Source organism: Telmatherina bonti, assembly GCF_933228915.1.
Source record: "Telmatherina bonti genome assembly, chromosome: 2".
NCBI lineage: Eukaryota > Metazoa > Chordata > Actinopteri > Atheriniformes > Telmatherinidae > Telmatherina > Telmatherina bonti.
In genome coordinates, this window is record NC_136620.1 from 32930041 (window position 1) to 32946246 (window position 16206).

Sequence of the window (16206 nt, forward strand, 5' to 3'; positions counted from 1 at the left end):
TGACAGACACAGCAAACCTTCTTGCCACACACTGATGTGCCATCCTGGATGAGCTGCACTACCTGAGCCACTTGTGTGGGTTGTAGACTCCGTCTCATGCTACCACTAGAGTGAAAGCACCGCCAGCATTCAAAAGTGACCAAAACATCAGCCAGAAAGGATCAGAACTGAGAAGTGGTCTGTGGTCACCACCTGTAGAACCACTCCTTTATTGGATGTGTCTTGTCCATTGCCTATAATTTCCACCTGTTGTCTATTTCATTTGCACAACAGGATGTGAAGTTGATTGTCAATCAGTGTTGCTTCCTAAGTGGACAGTTCCATTTCACAGAAGTGTGGTTGACTTGGAGTTACATTGTGTTGTTTAAGTGTTCCCTTTATTTTTTGAACAGTTTATATGTATTGCATCATAAGACAAACCATTAATCTTGATCTTGAGATTATTGAAATTTAATAGCCCTAACAGAAAACCAGACTTCTGAATTTATACTGGTTCCCTGTTAAGACACAAGAAATGCCATTGGTAGTGAGAGACATTGGCTAATAACCTCTCTCTTCAAATCAGATAATTTAAGGTATAATTAGGAGCAAAAAAAAAAAAAATCAAATATGTGGAGATTATTTGGATGAGTGGGTTAAGCAGGGAATTGTAATCTGAAATGAAAAAAGATTAAATCCAAGTGATGCCAACCTCTGATGCTGATGTCTGTGGCTGTACGGTTGTCTTAGGACAAAGAGGATGAAAAGGAGAAACTTAAGAAGATGGTTGTGTTATTACATTATTTATTCTGAATTCTTGTTTAATCTTCTCCACATTTGTGCCCAGCTTTCTTTGTTATTTGCATCCAGAAATCATGCAGACAGCTGATGTTTTTTAGACTTTCAGAGGGAAATGCTTGACTTGATCTCCAGACTTAATGTGGAACTAAGTAAAAGATTTTCTTTCTGCATTGCGAGCAACAATCCATCCGTGAAAATGTGAAAATAAGTTGTTTGTTGATCCTAAACTGTGATAAAGTGTGTTATAATTGAGCTTAAAGCATTTTTAAGCTGTATGTCATGCTTTCCATCCCTCTGCTAACAAGCTGCATCTGAGAATTGTGCTGCATGTGCTTCTTTTTCAGCCCACGGTGCGTCTCCATTCTGGATAGATTGTAACTCTTTCACTGTCCTTGTCCTTGAAGGACACAAGAGCCACATCACACACTCACGCATACACAGATGAATGGAAACACAAACCAACAAAGACACACAGTGAACTCTGCTGAATGAGAATTAACCTGTGCTGTTTTACCACTGATAAGAACTGCACACAAACATGTACACACATTAGTGAAAACACACACACTTATCAAGTGAGCCTCATTGACTTTTTAATTCTATCCTTCCACACCCACACACACACACATCCCATCTTTTCTTATACTCTCTTTCTGCCTCCTTGTTTGTATTGTGTGTGTTAACCTCCTTAACCCTGTGGATGGAAGACTACATACAAGGTGTAGTAAACCCAAAGGACGCTGTACGTCATGAATACTAAAACAGTCTTTAAATGAATCAGAACAATGCTGAACTCTTTGGTGAAACTTTTAAAGAGCCAAACAGCCGACAACAAGGTGCTTGTGGGGAGGGGAGAGAGGAATGGGAAGACAAAATGTTCTTTTTCTTTATTTTATTTATCATTTTTTGGGGGGTTGTCACACAATGCGCCAGTTGTACTAAAGATATAACAGCAGGATGCCGGGGTGTGCAGCGGGATACAAGGCTAGCCCACTCCCACACAGCACAGAGGACAGACCGCTATCTTCATTTTCTTACTCATCTTCATCTACCTGAAACCATGACTTTCTTTTCCTCGAATCTTTATGAATGGGACTTAAATAGAAAAGGTGTCCTCTTTCTTTTTTCCAACACTGGATGAAATTAGTCATGCTCTAACCATGACAGTGTGATATAAAGGACACTGAAGGAAAAGAAAGCTCAGCACAAAAGAATGACTAAGAACCGAGTCTGCATCAGTTTAATCTTTATCTGCTCTGTATACAGAAAGCATTCAAGTAAACTTTTACCATCTTATGGAGTTCTGGGAAAGTACTCAACATCAAAGTACTTAGCTTAATACATTCCTGCACAAATAAACTTCTAATTTCTTTTTCTAATAAAATCATTGGTTTATCTTTATTTGATGAAACATATTGAAGTCTTTCTTAATCAACTATGCAGAAGGTGAGGATAAAAACCAAAGATAATTCAAAAGTAGAAAGAGATGGTTTTAATATATTTAGCTAAAATTGAGCAAAAGATGGAAGGCAGGCAGCAGTTGACAACAATGCTACATACATAGTCATGATTTGCCACATCCAAATATGTCAATGAAAGGACTCAACCTGCCATCTCTATGTAAAAGGTTTCCTTTATAATCTTAATGTTTATTAAATCTGACTTTTGAAATTACTTGGACTCAATATTTCTCTATGATGACTTCACATTCAGTTCCTCTATTTACAAAACCGTTGACAGTTCCTGTCAGCACAAGTCCTTAGTGAGTTCATCACATCTAAGAGCTTCCCTGCCAACCATTGGTTACTACTGTCTTCAGATTCTCAGAGCTGGGTGACAACATTAAAGGGGATATATTATTGAAAGATTGCTGCTTTATTTCCCCACATTTTGCTTCAGAGCAGATATTTCAATTAAACTGTCAAAACTCAGGAGAAAAAAAAAACATAGAAAGAAACACCCCTTGCCATTTACTTTTGTTTCCAGATATAAGTTTGTAATTCCAATTTCAGTACATCATAGGCAACAGCTTTCACAAAAAACTCCACTTATAACCAATTCCTAATATTTCTCCAGTGGCTCATGCAAATATTTTACGGTTAAATTAGCAGTCATAATTTTTGTGAGTGATTTAAGACCCTATTGTAGGAGCCTTCATGCTGTAATAACATTAGCCAAGGGTTATTGTTTTTGTATAAACACACAGACTGGCTCTTTTTTGAGAATATATATGGCATTATGGGTCCAAAATCTGGAATGAATGAGGATATTAAAAATGAGAAACAATGAAACTGCAGGAAATGGATGAACAGCAAGAGCTTTGATTAGAACTGTAAGAAGACTGAGAAGAACTTGAACTGACTGTAAAATATTCATGTGACAAGCTGTCAAATAATCTGTGATGTTTCTTTTCACTGCACTCGATCATTCTCCCATCCAGGCTAAAAATGGAACTGTTTGCATGCTCGCAGTCTGACAAGACTGGGACATATTACACGATTCTCACATTTACAAAGAGGGGTTATTATTACAACAACATTTTAACATTGTAGGCACTGTGACAGTCAGGATAACAGTGGAGACCGTAGTGGGACTTACCCCAGTAACGAGTATGACACCTGGAGTTTGTTGGCTCTGTTTTCACAACTGTTACCACTCCATCTATCCTGCTACACAACACAGGCAGATCTGACACCACGACTGGACAGCAGTCCATGTTTTTATTCTGTCAGCTTCCTCTAATATTAGGTAAAGCAAAATGCCTGTCCTTCTTTCCATTTGTCCATCTTCCAGCACGGATCATGGACAAGAACTGGTTTTGTTCTCATCTTTGCCTTGAACGGATTAAAAAGACTCCTGAGAAGTCTGTTTTGTGCAGACAGATATTAAAAGATTCTCATCAACATTGTTCTGGTAAAGCACTTTGTATTTCCTCCAATCTGAGAGCAAAAAAAAAAAAAGTAGAAAAACTCCCTGAACAAGTAAAGTAGAAAGCTTGTGACACTATCTCTAGCCCTAATGTCCAACTCTGTTTCAGCCTCGAGCTAAACAACTCCAGCATGAATGTCATATCTCTGCTTTCTGCTGCTTTATACTCCTCCTCTCTCTCTTGGTGGGTTTGTTGAAGAGAGTTAAGAAAGCTTCTTGTTGCTGTGTAAGTGCCAGAAAAAGAGACAAACACCTATAAATACCTCGGCTATGTCAAAGAGGAAGAAGCCTTGAACAATTCAAATTTACCAAACAAAAAGCTGCTAATTTACAAGATCCTTTAACTCTGTGATGGCTTATAACAACACGTCTTTGGCCAAGGTCAAGACATGAAGATATGAACAAACTCCCAAACTTATGTTCTAGGTAACGTGCCCATAGATAACATTGATCTGATGAGGAGCACTCATGCTAATAAAAATGGGATGCAGTGTAAAACATTATTAAAATAATGCAGGGATTAACAAATCTAATAAATCAGTATTTCATCAACCAGAGAACTTTAAGGCGTAAACTTTTGAAAGTGAGAGATTCTGCTGTGCTATGTGCAATATCAACTCATCTTTCATTTGATGACAGCAGAATATAAAAAAAGAACAAAAGGGTGAGAACAGAGGCAACAAAAGGCTTAAAAAATAAGTTGTACAAATTACAAACAGGTGAAGAAACATGTTGCAGCTAAGCGGGTTAATTAAGCAGCACATCAGCAACACGATCGGGTGTAAAAACACCAAGACAGAAAAAGTTTTAGTTAAAGTGAGAAAAAGTTTGGAAAAACTGAGAGAACCTGGTGACATCTCTGCGTGGAAAAGACACAGATAAAATATCAGTGTTGGACGTTTGAGCTCTTAAGACTCTCAAGCAGCACAGCGTTACTGAAATCACTGCTGGGATAAGGAACACCTCAAAGGATCACTGTCAGTGAACACTGTACACAGCTTATTTCAAATGGACTGAGGCAAATGGAAGACCAACCTGTGGCTGACATTCCATCTATTCACAAATAAGACGTAAGACTGCTGAGCTGCTGGAAATTTATAAAGGAAGAATAATAGATCAACATTCCTTGCTTAAAGGTCCAGAAATGATCCACTACTGAATGTGGACTGCTATTCAAATCAAATCAAATCAAACTTTATTTACAAAGCACTTTTTCTACAATAAAATGCAACACAAAGTGCTTTACATGATATAAAAAGTAAACACAACAAATAAAATTCATCAGCCCCTCCCTTTTCACATTCAGACGCATACACACACCCAAACAACATCAATTTCTACAGTACTCTTAAACATTACGCATGCACCTACCTAGTTATTTATTGCTGAGCACAGATGAGCCTGTTAAGGAACACCATCGCAGGAGCCATCTGCACCAGGAGTCGATCAGACCACAGTATCATGTATCAGTATCATTTATGACACCCGGTGCAGAGGGCTCCCTCTGAGGAAACACCGGAAAATATCCTAAAATTGACAAAATACATTAAAAGAAAAATAAAATAAAATAAAATCGTAGAAATAATAAAAACAAGAAATATTTCAATTAAAAACAATACAATAAAGATTATAAAAGCAGATTAAAAAAAAATCCCTAAAAAGAATTGGGTACAAATAAATAAATTAAATGTTCAGACTAATATAGTAAATACTAATTAAAAGCCAAGTTAAAAAGGTGAGTTTTGAGCCTGTTCTTAAAAACATTAATGTTCTCTGCTGCTGTCGAAGAAGAGGAGAAGCTGTACAGTAATAAACATGACCCTGTCTTAACTTGTCAGACATTTTGCTTTCATCAACTTTGAAATGAGGTAAAACTATGTAAATAAAAAGCAACATATCCATGACTTTTACATAAATAACAATCCAAGATACTTGCAACTTTCTGGATTCTGCTTTTATTTAGGAGTTTTCACAACGTTCCACCTCTTTTTTTTTTTTTTAACAATTGAGGCTGCATGCTAATCTACAAGAGAATAATCTTTGTTTTACTAATTTCACAATAGTGAAGCCTTTCTGAGAGTGAAACGTAGGTTTGCCAAGTCATGGCGGTGAGAGAGTCTATGCAGACTTCGCTTGAAAGAACTGCAGGTGAAGAGTGAGTGAAAACAGCCATGACACTGTGAAATAGACTTGATTTTCAGAGAATGGCTGCAACCTGCTTTAGTGTGCATGTGCGTGCGTGTTTTTGTGTGTGCACATGTACGTTCGTGTGAGTGCCTATGACCTGGTGTCCTCCAGTGCAGCCCGTGTCAAACGGGATACGTCTCTGCTTTACTGTCAGACCTGCTTCGGCTCTGATTCATTGTTCAAATAGCATCGCCATCTATTATGAGTTGATATGGATCTGTCCTCCAGAGAGAGAGAGATGGCTCAACACACTTGACTGACTTCTGATGAAAGGTACAGATAGTGGCCATCACTCTGCGGTGAACAAACAAACACAACGCCCGCACACACTCACACTTTAAAATGTCACTTAAAATGTCAGTTGGGCTGACTTTTTTAAAAAAAAAAAAAAAACAGGTTTATATGGCAGGATCCTTTTCTTGCGCTGTCTATAACACTGACTCAGCTAAACCTTTATATGAAAGACATGTCTCACAACCTGTGCTTTACATTCTCTCTCTTACACTCACACACACTCACACACACACACACACACACGCACACACTTCTTTTCTAATAAGATGGATTAGTTGGCTATGCTAATCTATCTGCTGACTCCACATAGAATATAGACAATAACTAAAGTGTGTGTGAGTGTATAAGCATAGGGGTGAATAAAAGCTGAGCTATTTGCATGCACATGCACTATTGTGTCAGCATTTAGTCACTCTGCATTTTACAAGTCAGCACCCAAGAGTTACTTACTGATAACTGACACAATCTCTGCTTGGAACAGACAAATTTATGCAACTATGGAAGAAGTCAACTAACTTTGTCACTAGATGGCAACTATTTTCTGTTATTTAATCTCTGACAGTCATGATGCAGATTTCTTAAGGTGTTGTTGCCTGGCATCGGCCATGGGCTGAGAAATCCCACTTCACAACTTTTTCACAACTCAGAACACATTGTGACAGCTACGTATTGCTTTACGGGACTACGTCACACGTCAGCAGCTAGATATTACGACATTAAGTGCACCAGGGCACCATGGCTGGTTCAGCAAAGAAATACAAAATGGTGTTGTAGGAAGCAAAGAAACAAAAGAGTAAAGACGTAGAGCAAGAGTTGACGTAAGACGTAAGTTTTCTGGCTGGAGAGAACTCAAAGAAGAGACAAGATGCAAGACAGATGTAAAATTAGCCTTTGTTAAAGACGCATTATGTAACATTTGACATCAAAACTCCGATTCCTGGACTTATTCGATGACACAGTGACATCTATCATGTGCATTTGTAGAGACGCTGCAACCCAGCAGGGTGCAACCCAGCAAGATAGATGTCGAATTAGCCGTTGATAGTGCGCATGTGACGGGAAAATGGCAAAAGTTCTCTAAAGTGTCTTTAAAGGTGGAGTATGTAAGATTTTCAATATTTTCAAAATAAATTAAGTAATAAAATAACTACAATCATAATGAGAAAGTTTTTTGAACATATAGGTTCCAGTCTGTCCATATTTGATGCGTTATTAAATTACAAGTTTAATTAATGACAAATGACAAAAAGCACTTTTTTTTTACTGGCAGGCAAACATTTAAGAAGGGTCTTTGTCATTAATTAAACTTGTAATTTAATAACACATCAAATATGGACAGACTGGAACCTACATGTTTAAAAAACTTTCTAATTATGATTGTAGTTATTTTTTTAGTTTTTTTTTTTTTTTTAAATATTGAAAATCTTACATACTCCACCTTTAAGGGAGGCCAAAGTACAAAAATCTGCAAAAGTTCAGAAGTGCCACCTGAAACAGTGAACCGTAGCTCAAAGGAGGGATACTATGATGACAAACAAATGTTTAACTGTGCATTTTTTATTATGAAAAAAAAAAAACCTCCATAATTGATTGATTGACAGCACTGCAAGCAAGTAAAATGCTCATGTAGAATGTATGAAAAATAAAACTCAAGAAGGCATGTGACTGCAGTGTGAGTTGCACACACTAATCAGACAGCTGATCTGCACGCTTCAATCTATTCTTTTGGGAGCAGGTAAAAAAAACAAAAAAAACATGCAGTCTGCACGTTTAACATTTGAAGCCCAACTTCAACCTTGTAGGTATCAACTTTATAATCTTCAGCTGCCTAAATGAGCCAGTGACTGCTGATTGTTAGGATAACATCTGAACAAAAATAACACAAAAATGAAACATGGGGAAAAAAAAAAATCCTTTTCAACTTCATGCACTTTATGCTCAATTCATACTATACTCTTTACTTACAGATAAAAATATACTTTGATGCCTGAATTACTGTAAAAGCTTTTCCCAGTTTTAAAGCTAAATATGTAGGTATGCATGACTTTCTCCACTTCACAACTACAACAAAGATCACTTCATCCTTAAGAAGAAAAAAAAACATAGTGAGATGATAATAATAGTGTCCTCTTATGCCAATACGCACAATATGTTTTATGTCCCACTGGCCTTGTTCATACACCTGAATAAGTACAAAATAAAAAAACTTTGTTCATGTTAATTATCCATTGTAGGAGCGACATCCTTAGTGTGAAAGGTGAATATCGGATCCTCCATTGAAATGCTGATAAAAAACCAGACACAGACTGTGGGAAGGAGAGATTCAACGATAAGAGAAAAAAAAAGTTAATAGATAGCACAATAGCACATCAAAAGGGGTAAAAAAATGAAATGAAAAAGATAAAAAGCCTGAGCTACAATGTAGTTTTTCTATAGCGTTAGCAGACCAAGCCAATGCAATGAATGTCCAAACTCATCTTCTCTCCCATGAAGAAAAGCTACATATCGTACAGTGTCCTACATTTTGCACTACATCTGCATTGAATTACTTAGAAAGCGTAATAAAATATTCAAGTCCTGACAAAAAAAACCACAAAGAAAATCTATCTTAATTGAAAAAAAATTAGTTGGTTGCCGATGTTCTTCAAATGTAACTACCTATTTTATAGAAGATCATTGCATTATAGAAACAGCATACGTAGAAAATCATTGCTGCTCAAAGACTAAAAACATCCGATGATGAATGGGAAACAAATTTCTGCAGAATTTATTCATTCATAGACAAAGTTGGTGCTTTTTAACTCTCCCATGTCTTATTTCCCTTTTTATTCCTTCATGTGGCTTCTTGCCTTGGAGAACATCTTTTAGCTCTTTTTCCCAATATGTATATTGCTTGTCTTCATTTTTCCAAAGAACCAAGAAAACTCAGCAACTAAATCAGAAGTTGTTGATGACACTTCAAAAAAGACCAGAAATGTGAGACAGTCATCATAACCACTTTTAAAGCAGGTATATGTTAGACGTTACTCTTTCTAAATGTTTTGCAACGATCTCTCTTGAAGCCGACCTTTGGGCAATCTGTGTTTACTGCTCCAAAGATGGATCACAAATGGTCTTACCATCTGTTATCTCAGCTGTTTTTTTATGCTTTCAGTCTTGAACACTCACTCAGACTAAGTATAAAAACAAGTGTATTTATGAATAATGTCCAGATTTAATCTGTGTAGAGAAAATGAAGTATTTTAGGGACAGTTCATGTATGTTAGATGCCTCTGATAAGCAGTCTGTGCACTTTCAGGTATTCAGTTTGCCTTTGAAACAAAAATTTCAAAAAGGCGGAAAAAACAGAAATTTTTATTGGTTTTGATGAAAAATCTAATAAATAACCATTTCACACATCTTCTGATTTGTGCTCAGAACAAAAATGAGGACAAAAACAAGAAAAGATAACAAACACCTGAGTTGATATACATTTTTTTTCCATGACACAGAAGTCTGTGTTTCAGCTGTTTTTGTTACATATAAAACTTTGTTAAACTAATTTGATTGTCATGATAAAAAATAACTGAGGGTTCTGAGCATGTTTCCATAAAGTTGAGAAATCTACTGATGTTTAGTCTCCCACACTTGGTGGAGCACCTAGATGATGAGTTTCTATTTCTGGTACTGTGGATTCCCTCTGGATAGTAAATCCACTCTGCTGTTCAGCACACTGAAAACATGTGATGAGCGTAACAACAACAGCAGATGCTTGATGCTCCACATAATCAGGCTGTAGTCCAGCCTAGGAACACAATCAGGTCCTTCCAGCCATCAAACATGTGGAAAACCATCCTACACTACAGGTGATATCTTATGTCCTGCCAAATGGAAGATACCAAGAACTGAGAATGCAGCATCATCATAAAAACTGATCCGATGTAAAAATAAACATTACGCAGATTAGTTAATGTGAACTGGGGGTGGGAAAATCAAATCAAAAAAGCAAAAATTGGGAGTTTTTACTTCAAAATTTTAAGATCGATTTTTTAATGATTTTTTTTTTTCAAATAATTAAAATTAATCCACTACAAAATTTTTGTAATTTTTATTGTTTTTATTGATCTTTTTACTTGCCTTTATGGACATCATAGCAGTTTAAAGCGGAATTAACTTTTATTTGGAATTAAGCAAGAATTAAAACTCCCATGTAAACATAGCAAACAGTAAGCCGCAGCACTGGTGGGACAAAGAAAGCAGCAGAAAACATATTGCGCAGTTCTGTTTTAGCCAGTATTATGATTCCATCTGAAAAGCAAGATTAGCAGTTAGCTAAACATTTGGACACCAAAATAATGGCACAATGTAACAATCAGTATTTTGAGAAAAACAATTTTTCTGACAAAAACTCTTTAAAAAATCCAAACAGGGCAGCTGTGACTTATAAAATAGGAACATATCCAGCTTAACAACTTGATTTTCTGTCTTCAGTGTGTGAAGACTTCTCCAACTATCCATTCATGTAGTGATTTAGGTTGCTAGCTAGCATAATCACTAAGAATCAGACTGTAAATATTCGGAATTCTACATCCCAGAGGGCCATTAAGCAATGTATTTACACAGTATTATATTACTACTCAACAGTCCTTAGTAACTGTATTTTAAGGAGGCACTGTTCACGAAACATAGTGAAGAATTACAATGATTGTCATTGGTTTATTTTTGTTTTGTCCATTTGAAGATAACAAAATTTCATGTAGAAAAATATATTTAGCTTCCACCTCTGCAGAGCAGAAAACAACATTGCTGTGAGGATGAAACTGTACAAAGCATATGTCCTGTGTGATCCTCTTCAATCCATTGCACCATCCGCTATATCATTCATCACCTCTCTCTACAACGTTCCTCACCAAAATGCTCTGTTCATGTCACTGTTGGCTGCTGCAGCAACACTGATGTTTAAGCATTCTGGGGGAGTGCAGACACACTCCAAAACTTCTTAATGGGCAGGCTATAAATAGCTCCGGCTGGATCTGACTGGGCTGATTCATGCGGCTGTGAGTCATTCAACTGTGCTGCGATGTGAGAAGAGCAAGGAAACGGAGTGAACAAGTACAAATAGGAAAGACAACTTTGCATATTTATTAAGAAACAAAACCACAGAAAAAAGCTTTGCTCATCCCATCAAAGAGGAAAACAGAGAATTATAATGCGGCATGAGGGTATCAAGCTCCTTAAAAACATCTAGGACACTTGAAAAAGAAGAAAAATATGAACGCTTTTTAATTCCCCAAAATTTAGCAGAATTTTTTTCACTCAGGAGTAGCAAGATGGTATCTTATTTAGGGACAGCAGGGTGCAGCTTTGAGATCCCAACATACTGGAGACAGCAGATTAACAGTGCCATTGTTGACAATGAGTGGCATTGTAATTTGTTTGCATCATTAGAAAGGGAAGAGCAGTTCATACTCACATCATTATTCCCTCCATTAGCACAAGTAAACATCTACTATTAACCTCCAGCCACCGATCAGCTGCACGCGTGTGTGTGTGTGTGTGTGGATGTGCGACCAAGCGTCAGCCGACTGGGACAAGATAATCAGCATGTTCTGTGTAAGATGTTTTATAGATTGCTCATATTCCAGAAATGTCACATGCACTAGCTTAGAGCTTTAAACAGCGCAGCGGGTCTTAAAAGTCATACAGATACCGGAACAGCAACACATATCTTGGTTCACCACTGCATCATTCCCTGTTCTCTTAATTACTCCAATCAACAGTCTTTGCTGTTTGCCCTCATTTTCTTCATCACTTGTTCACGTCCTATTTGTTTCTGCCTTTTTTTTCCCCCTCACTTTGTTTCCTTTCTCTCCCTCTGTCCCTTTGAGCACTGGCTGAAGATGAACTGCAGGCTGTGGGCAGCGCTGGCTGTGCTGAGAGGAACGGAGTGGTGACAGATAACAACCAAAGGACCAGTCAAGGTTTAAACCGCCTCTTTCAGATGGTCACCTGCTTCCTTTCTCTGTCTTTCTGTGTTCTTCTGACTGAAACTTCCCACCCCCTCACCCTTTTTTTTTTTTTTTTTTTTTAAAGCTTTAACAATTTCCCATCATTGCTCTTTTAAACTTGGCACAGAACACACAGAAGCAGAGATAGATAAAGAGGGATACCACTTTCAGAGGCATGACTCAAGAGTGATGCACAGTGGTACAGAAACACAGAGAGGTAAAGGGAAAAAAGAGAGTATTTGGGTTGTTTAATTGTAGACTGGGCTGTCTTTCCTGCTTCACTAGGCTGAGACATATTGCCCTCACTGTCAGTAATGCCTCAGTGGCTGCCTTCAGATAAACAACTCTGTGTGTATTTAAGTGTGTCTCAGTGAGTATGCCACAGTGTTATCATGTGTTGTACTGCTGTTGTATCACGGCTGATGAATGTTACTATGAAGATGAGATTAGCCTCGAAACGCCTCAGCAGATTCAGAAATTGGCATGTTAATCAATAGTACATAAGGCAGTGTGGCATATAATTTACTTTTGAACATTATATGTAAATGTAATTATGGAAACAGCGGTAAAATGTATAAAAGAAACATGAAAAGACACCGTCGGGGTGAGTGGACAGAAGGGAGGACAGGGCATTTTGAATGCCCCAAAATAGATATCTATGAGTTCAGTTTGTCAGGATTTATGAGTGAGATGGCCTCAATATCAAAACCATCTTCTTCTCGCCCTCTTTTCTCCTTTTTTTCCTTTCTTACTGCCATCTCCACTTTGCTGTCTCTTAGTGTATGAGCCACCATCTGTCTCCTTTGCTATCGGGCCCGTTCTTTAACACCTCTCCCTATCTTTTTCTCACAATGCATTTAAATGGGGTATTTAGAGATTCCAGATTCCATCTTTTCACACCTACTCTAAGGTAACCTTAATCCCCTCAACTGGACCTTGAACCAGGAAAAAAATCCCCCAGCTGTTCCTAAAATAGGCCAGAATAGATGTTTGACAAACACAGTAGGAGCAAGATGAGATTCATAACAAAAAATGTCAGATGAGTGTACATCTACAGTATGAAGCTAAGTCTCAGTCTGTGTGGCACAAAGGGATGCCTCTGACACCAGACTAAACTAAATGTACCATCTGTTCATGACAGGAGAGTCTAAAGACAGGAGGGTACTCCAATTGAAGTTTCCAATGCTTACATTACAACCTGTCTCAGTTATAATCAGCAAAGACCTTCTAAAGGTACTGTGACGAGAAGTGGGTGCTTTAATATTTGTCTCCAAATAAATCTGCAGTTAAGAGTAGCGGTGTTGTACTTTTTGTATGAATCTTTGTACCTACAGTTTAATCAGTACAAGTATTTGTTTCAGTCTTATGACACGAAATTATTATAAAGTAATATATAGGGGGTCATTATTTCAAACTGAAATGTTATTTGAAGTCAAACTAATTTCAGTTATGTTTCTTTTTATTTGCATAGAGACCGGAGCAGCATAGAGACATGCTTTTGTTATTACCAAATAAACAGAGTGACTTTCTCCAAAGAGCACAGTGCATCAACACAACTTCATAACCAGCATGGGAGCAAATACATCCATTACACATGCAAAAGAACAAAGCATGACCAATGAATAACTCAAGCCAAATACAGGTACAGCTGTAGTCATGGATGAGTCACAGTATCACTAATCAAAGTAGGAGTTGCTGTGCTACACTTGACAGAGTGAAAAAAACCCTGCAACATTAAAAAGAAAGTATTCTTTTTAAACTTTAAGAACAACAAAAGAACAAGAAAAGATGTCTGATGAAATATTAATTTACTTGATTTAAATGGAGTCCAAGACTGTGGAAGTAAACTTGGCTAGGACAGGAGAACAGGTAGGAGAGTGAAGATATGAGGTTGCATGAATTTAAAATGTGCTGGGATTTTGAAATTTGTTTTAAATGCTTGTGCATATACCAACATGCTGTCTGACTAGTTTACTCCTGGCCTGAAATGGCCTGGCAGAGGTTGGATTTTCATATTTTCACAATCCAAGGCATGTGACCAACATTACGCAAGAAGAGAAAATTAATACTTGGCTGAATACATTGATCAACTTTGATAATTTAAAACATGGATTAAAAAAATATTTCTGAGGCAAAGAAGCTGTCCAGCAAAAAAGAAAAGCAGAAAGCCTGAAAACTGGCAAAAAATCTCTGCAAATGTTTGCAAAACTCTGGTATCCTCCATGTTTTGATCCTATAATCAAAAATAAAAATGAAATGTTGAGAAAAAAAAATATTATACACAATAATAATACATCTTATCCTAAATTGGCATGTAATCTGATTCTTTATAAATATTCTTTTTAATATTGTTAGATTGACATGAATGATATTGGTATAATGTTGACTAACAGAACTTTCCTCATTTAATACAACACCACAGAATTCTTCGTCATGAGAACTTTTTCAGCAATAAAAGCTTAAAGCACATTTTCTGCTTATTCACAGAAATGTGGAGCGTTGATTAAATACTTATTGGCTGTTTTCAGAAAAATTCCTGTTAAAATGCCCCGTTCTGCACGCTCTGTCTACATAGTTCAACACAGGCAACACCAGCTGACCTTTCCAGTGCACCTGATTTTAATTAGATTCCAATTAAGTGTCCCTAAAATCTTGGTGGAAACTGAAGACAGTCTGCAGTCCGCAAGGGAGGGAAAAGTAACAGATGAAATATGATACATGAAGCAAGTGCAGCATTCGACTGCTAGTTGTTGGTTTTCATTTTCAAATGGCATTACTCATGAGATGACACTCTGACTTGTAATAATACAGTTTAAACAAAAACAATGAAAAAGCTGTATTGGCAGGTAAATGCAGCAGGGTCAGAAGATGAGCCAGGGATGCACATTTGTAGCAAAAAAGGAAATTATGTTTGAATTATGCTTAACTGTTACATAAATTATGTTTATTTGTTCTACAATCTGTGTCAAAAACGTAGGTCAACTTTTTCTTACAAGATAAACAAAGTATAAGAATGAGTTACTTATTAAAGCCTAACCCATCTGCAGTGAATATGAACAATTTTTCTGGATATAGAATTGCTGAAGATGATTTTAACCATATTATTGTCTCTACAAAAATATCACTTTTGGGTGTTTTATCTTTATACAGTTAGTGTAAAGTACACTGAACATATTTTAGTTTTCAGAACTGATACCCAAGTTTTTGCTGCAGAGTATCTGTAGACTTCTGCTTATAATTATTTAAAAACAAATAAAATTAAAATAATGAACAAAATCCAGATCAGCTCATAATTAAACATTTGTGGTGCATATTTAACATCCATTTTTTTTAAACATTTAAAAACTAATCAATGAAATAACTTCTGGAAACTTAAACATAACATTTCGAATGCAACAGAAGCTACAAAACTTACTTAAGCAGGTGTGTGAAGCTCTAAACAAACACCAGAGCAAAGCATCACAGCAACATCAAACCTTGTTGGATCGTTGCTGCATGAGAGCATCGTATGAACATGAATATGTGCGCGTCAGTGTACATCTAGATGTCTTACCTAGCCGTGGGTCATACTGTCTCATCTGAACTTCTTCCACACAGTCTGCTGGGAACCAGCCTGTCCTCCCTTTGACTGTACCTTCCCAGAATCCTCCTTCCCCGATACTCAGCACTGACAGAAAGACAAAGGAAAAGGTCCTCTTTAGTCAAACATCATTACAAAGTTCTCCTGTCATTACTGCGAGGCTGTGAAGTCTGTGGAGGATGACCAAAAAGAATAAAAGGTCACAGAGCAGAGTGAAATACTTCATTTTTTAATTAATAAATAATACAACTGTGTGTGTAAGAAGGAGAGGAGAGAAAGGCAAAGATTTATTTCACAAATACACAAAGGATAGGAAACAGGAAAACAGGAAAAAGTGTGATTTAAAAGCACTGCTTGGAGATGTACCGGACAAGCATGCCATTTCAACACATTTCTTTTCATTCGCTTATTTGAAATTTTAAAAAATTCATAGAAAGACAGACAAATGGG

General features: G+C 36.9%; 1 protein-coding gene across 1 annotated transcript in view; it reads right to left on the reverse strand.

Annotated features, from left to right (window-relative positions):
• Positions 1-16206, reverse strand: part of shank3a (SH3 and multiple ankyrin repeat domains 3a) — a gene marked incomplete at both ends in the record, with an annotated part of 166955 nt that overhangs the window by 24850 nt on the left and 125899 nt on the right. The window contains one exon of the mRNA XM_079260672.1: positions 15730-15843. Coding sequence (XP_079116798.1) covers positions 15730-15843 — 114 coding nt within the window. The remainder of the gene's footprint in view (positions 1-15729; positions 15844-16206) is intronic.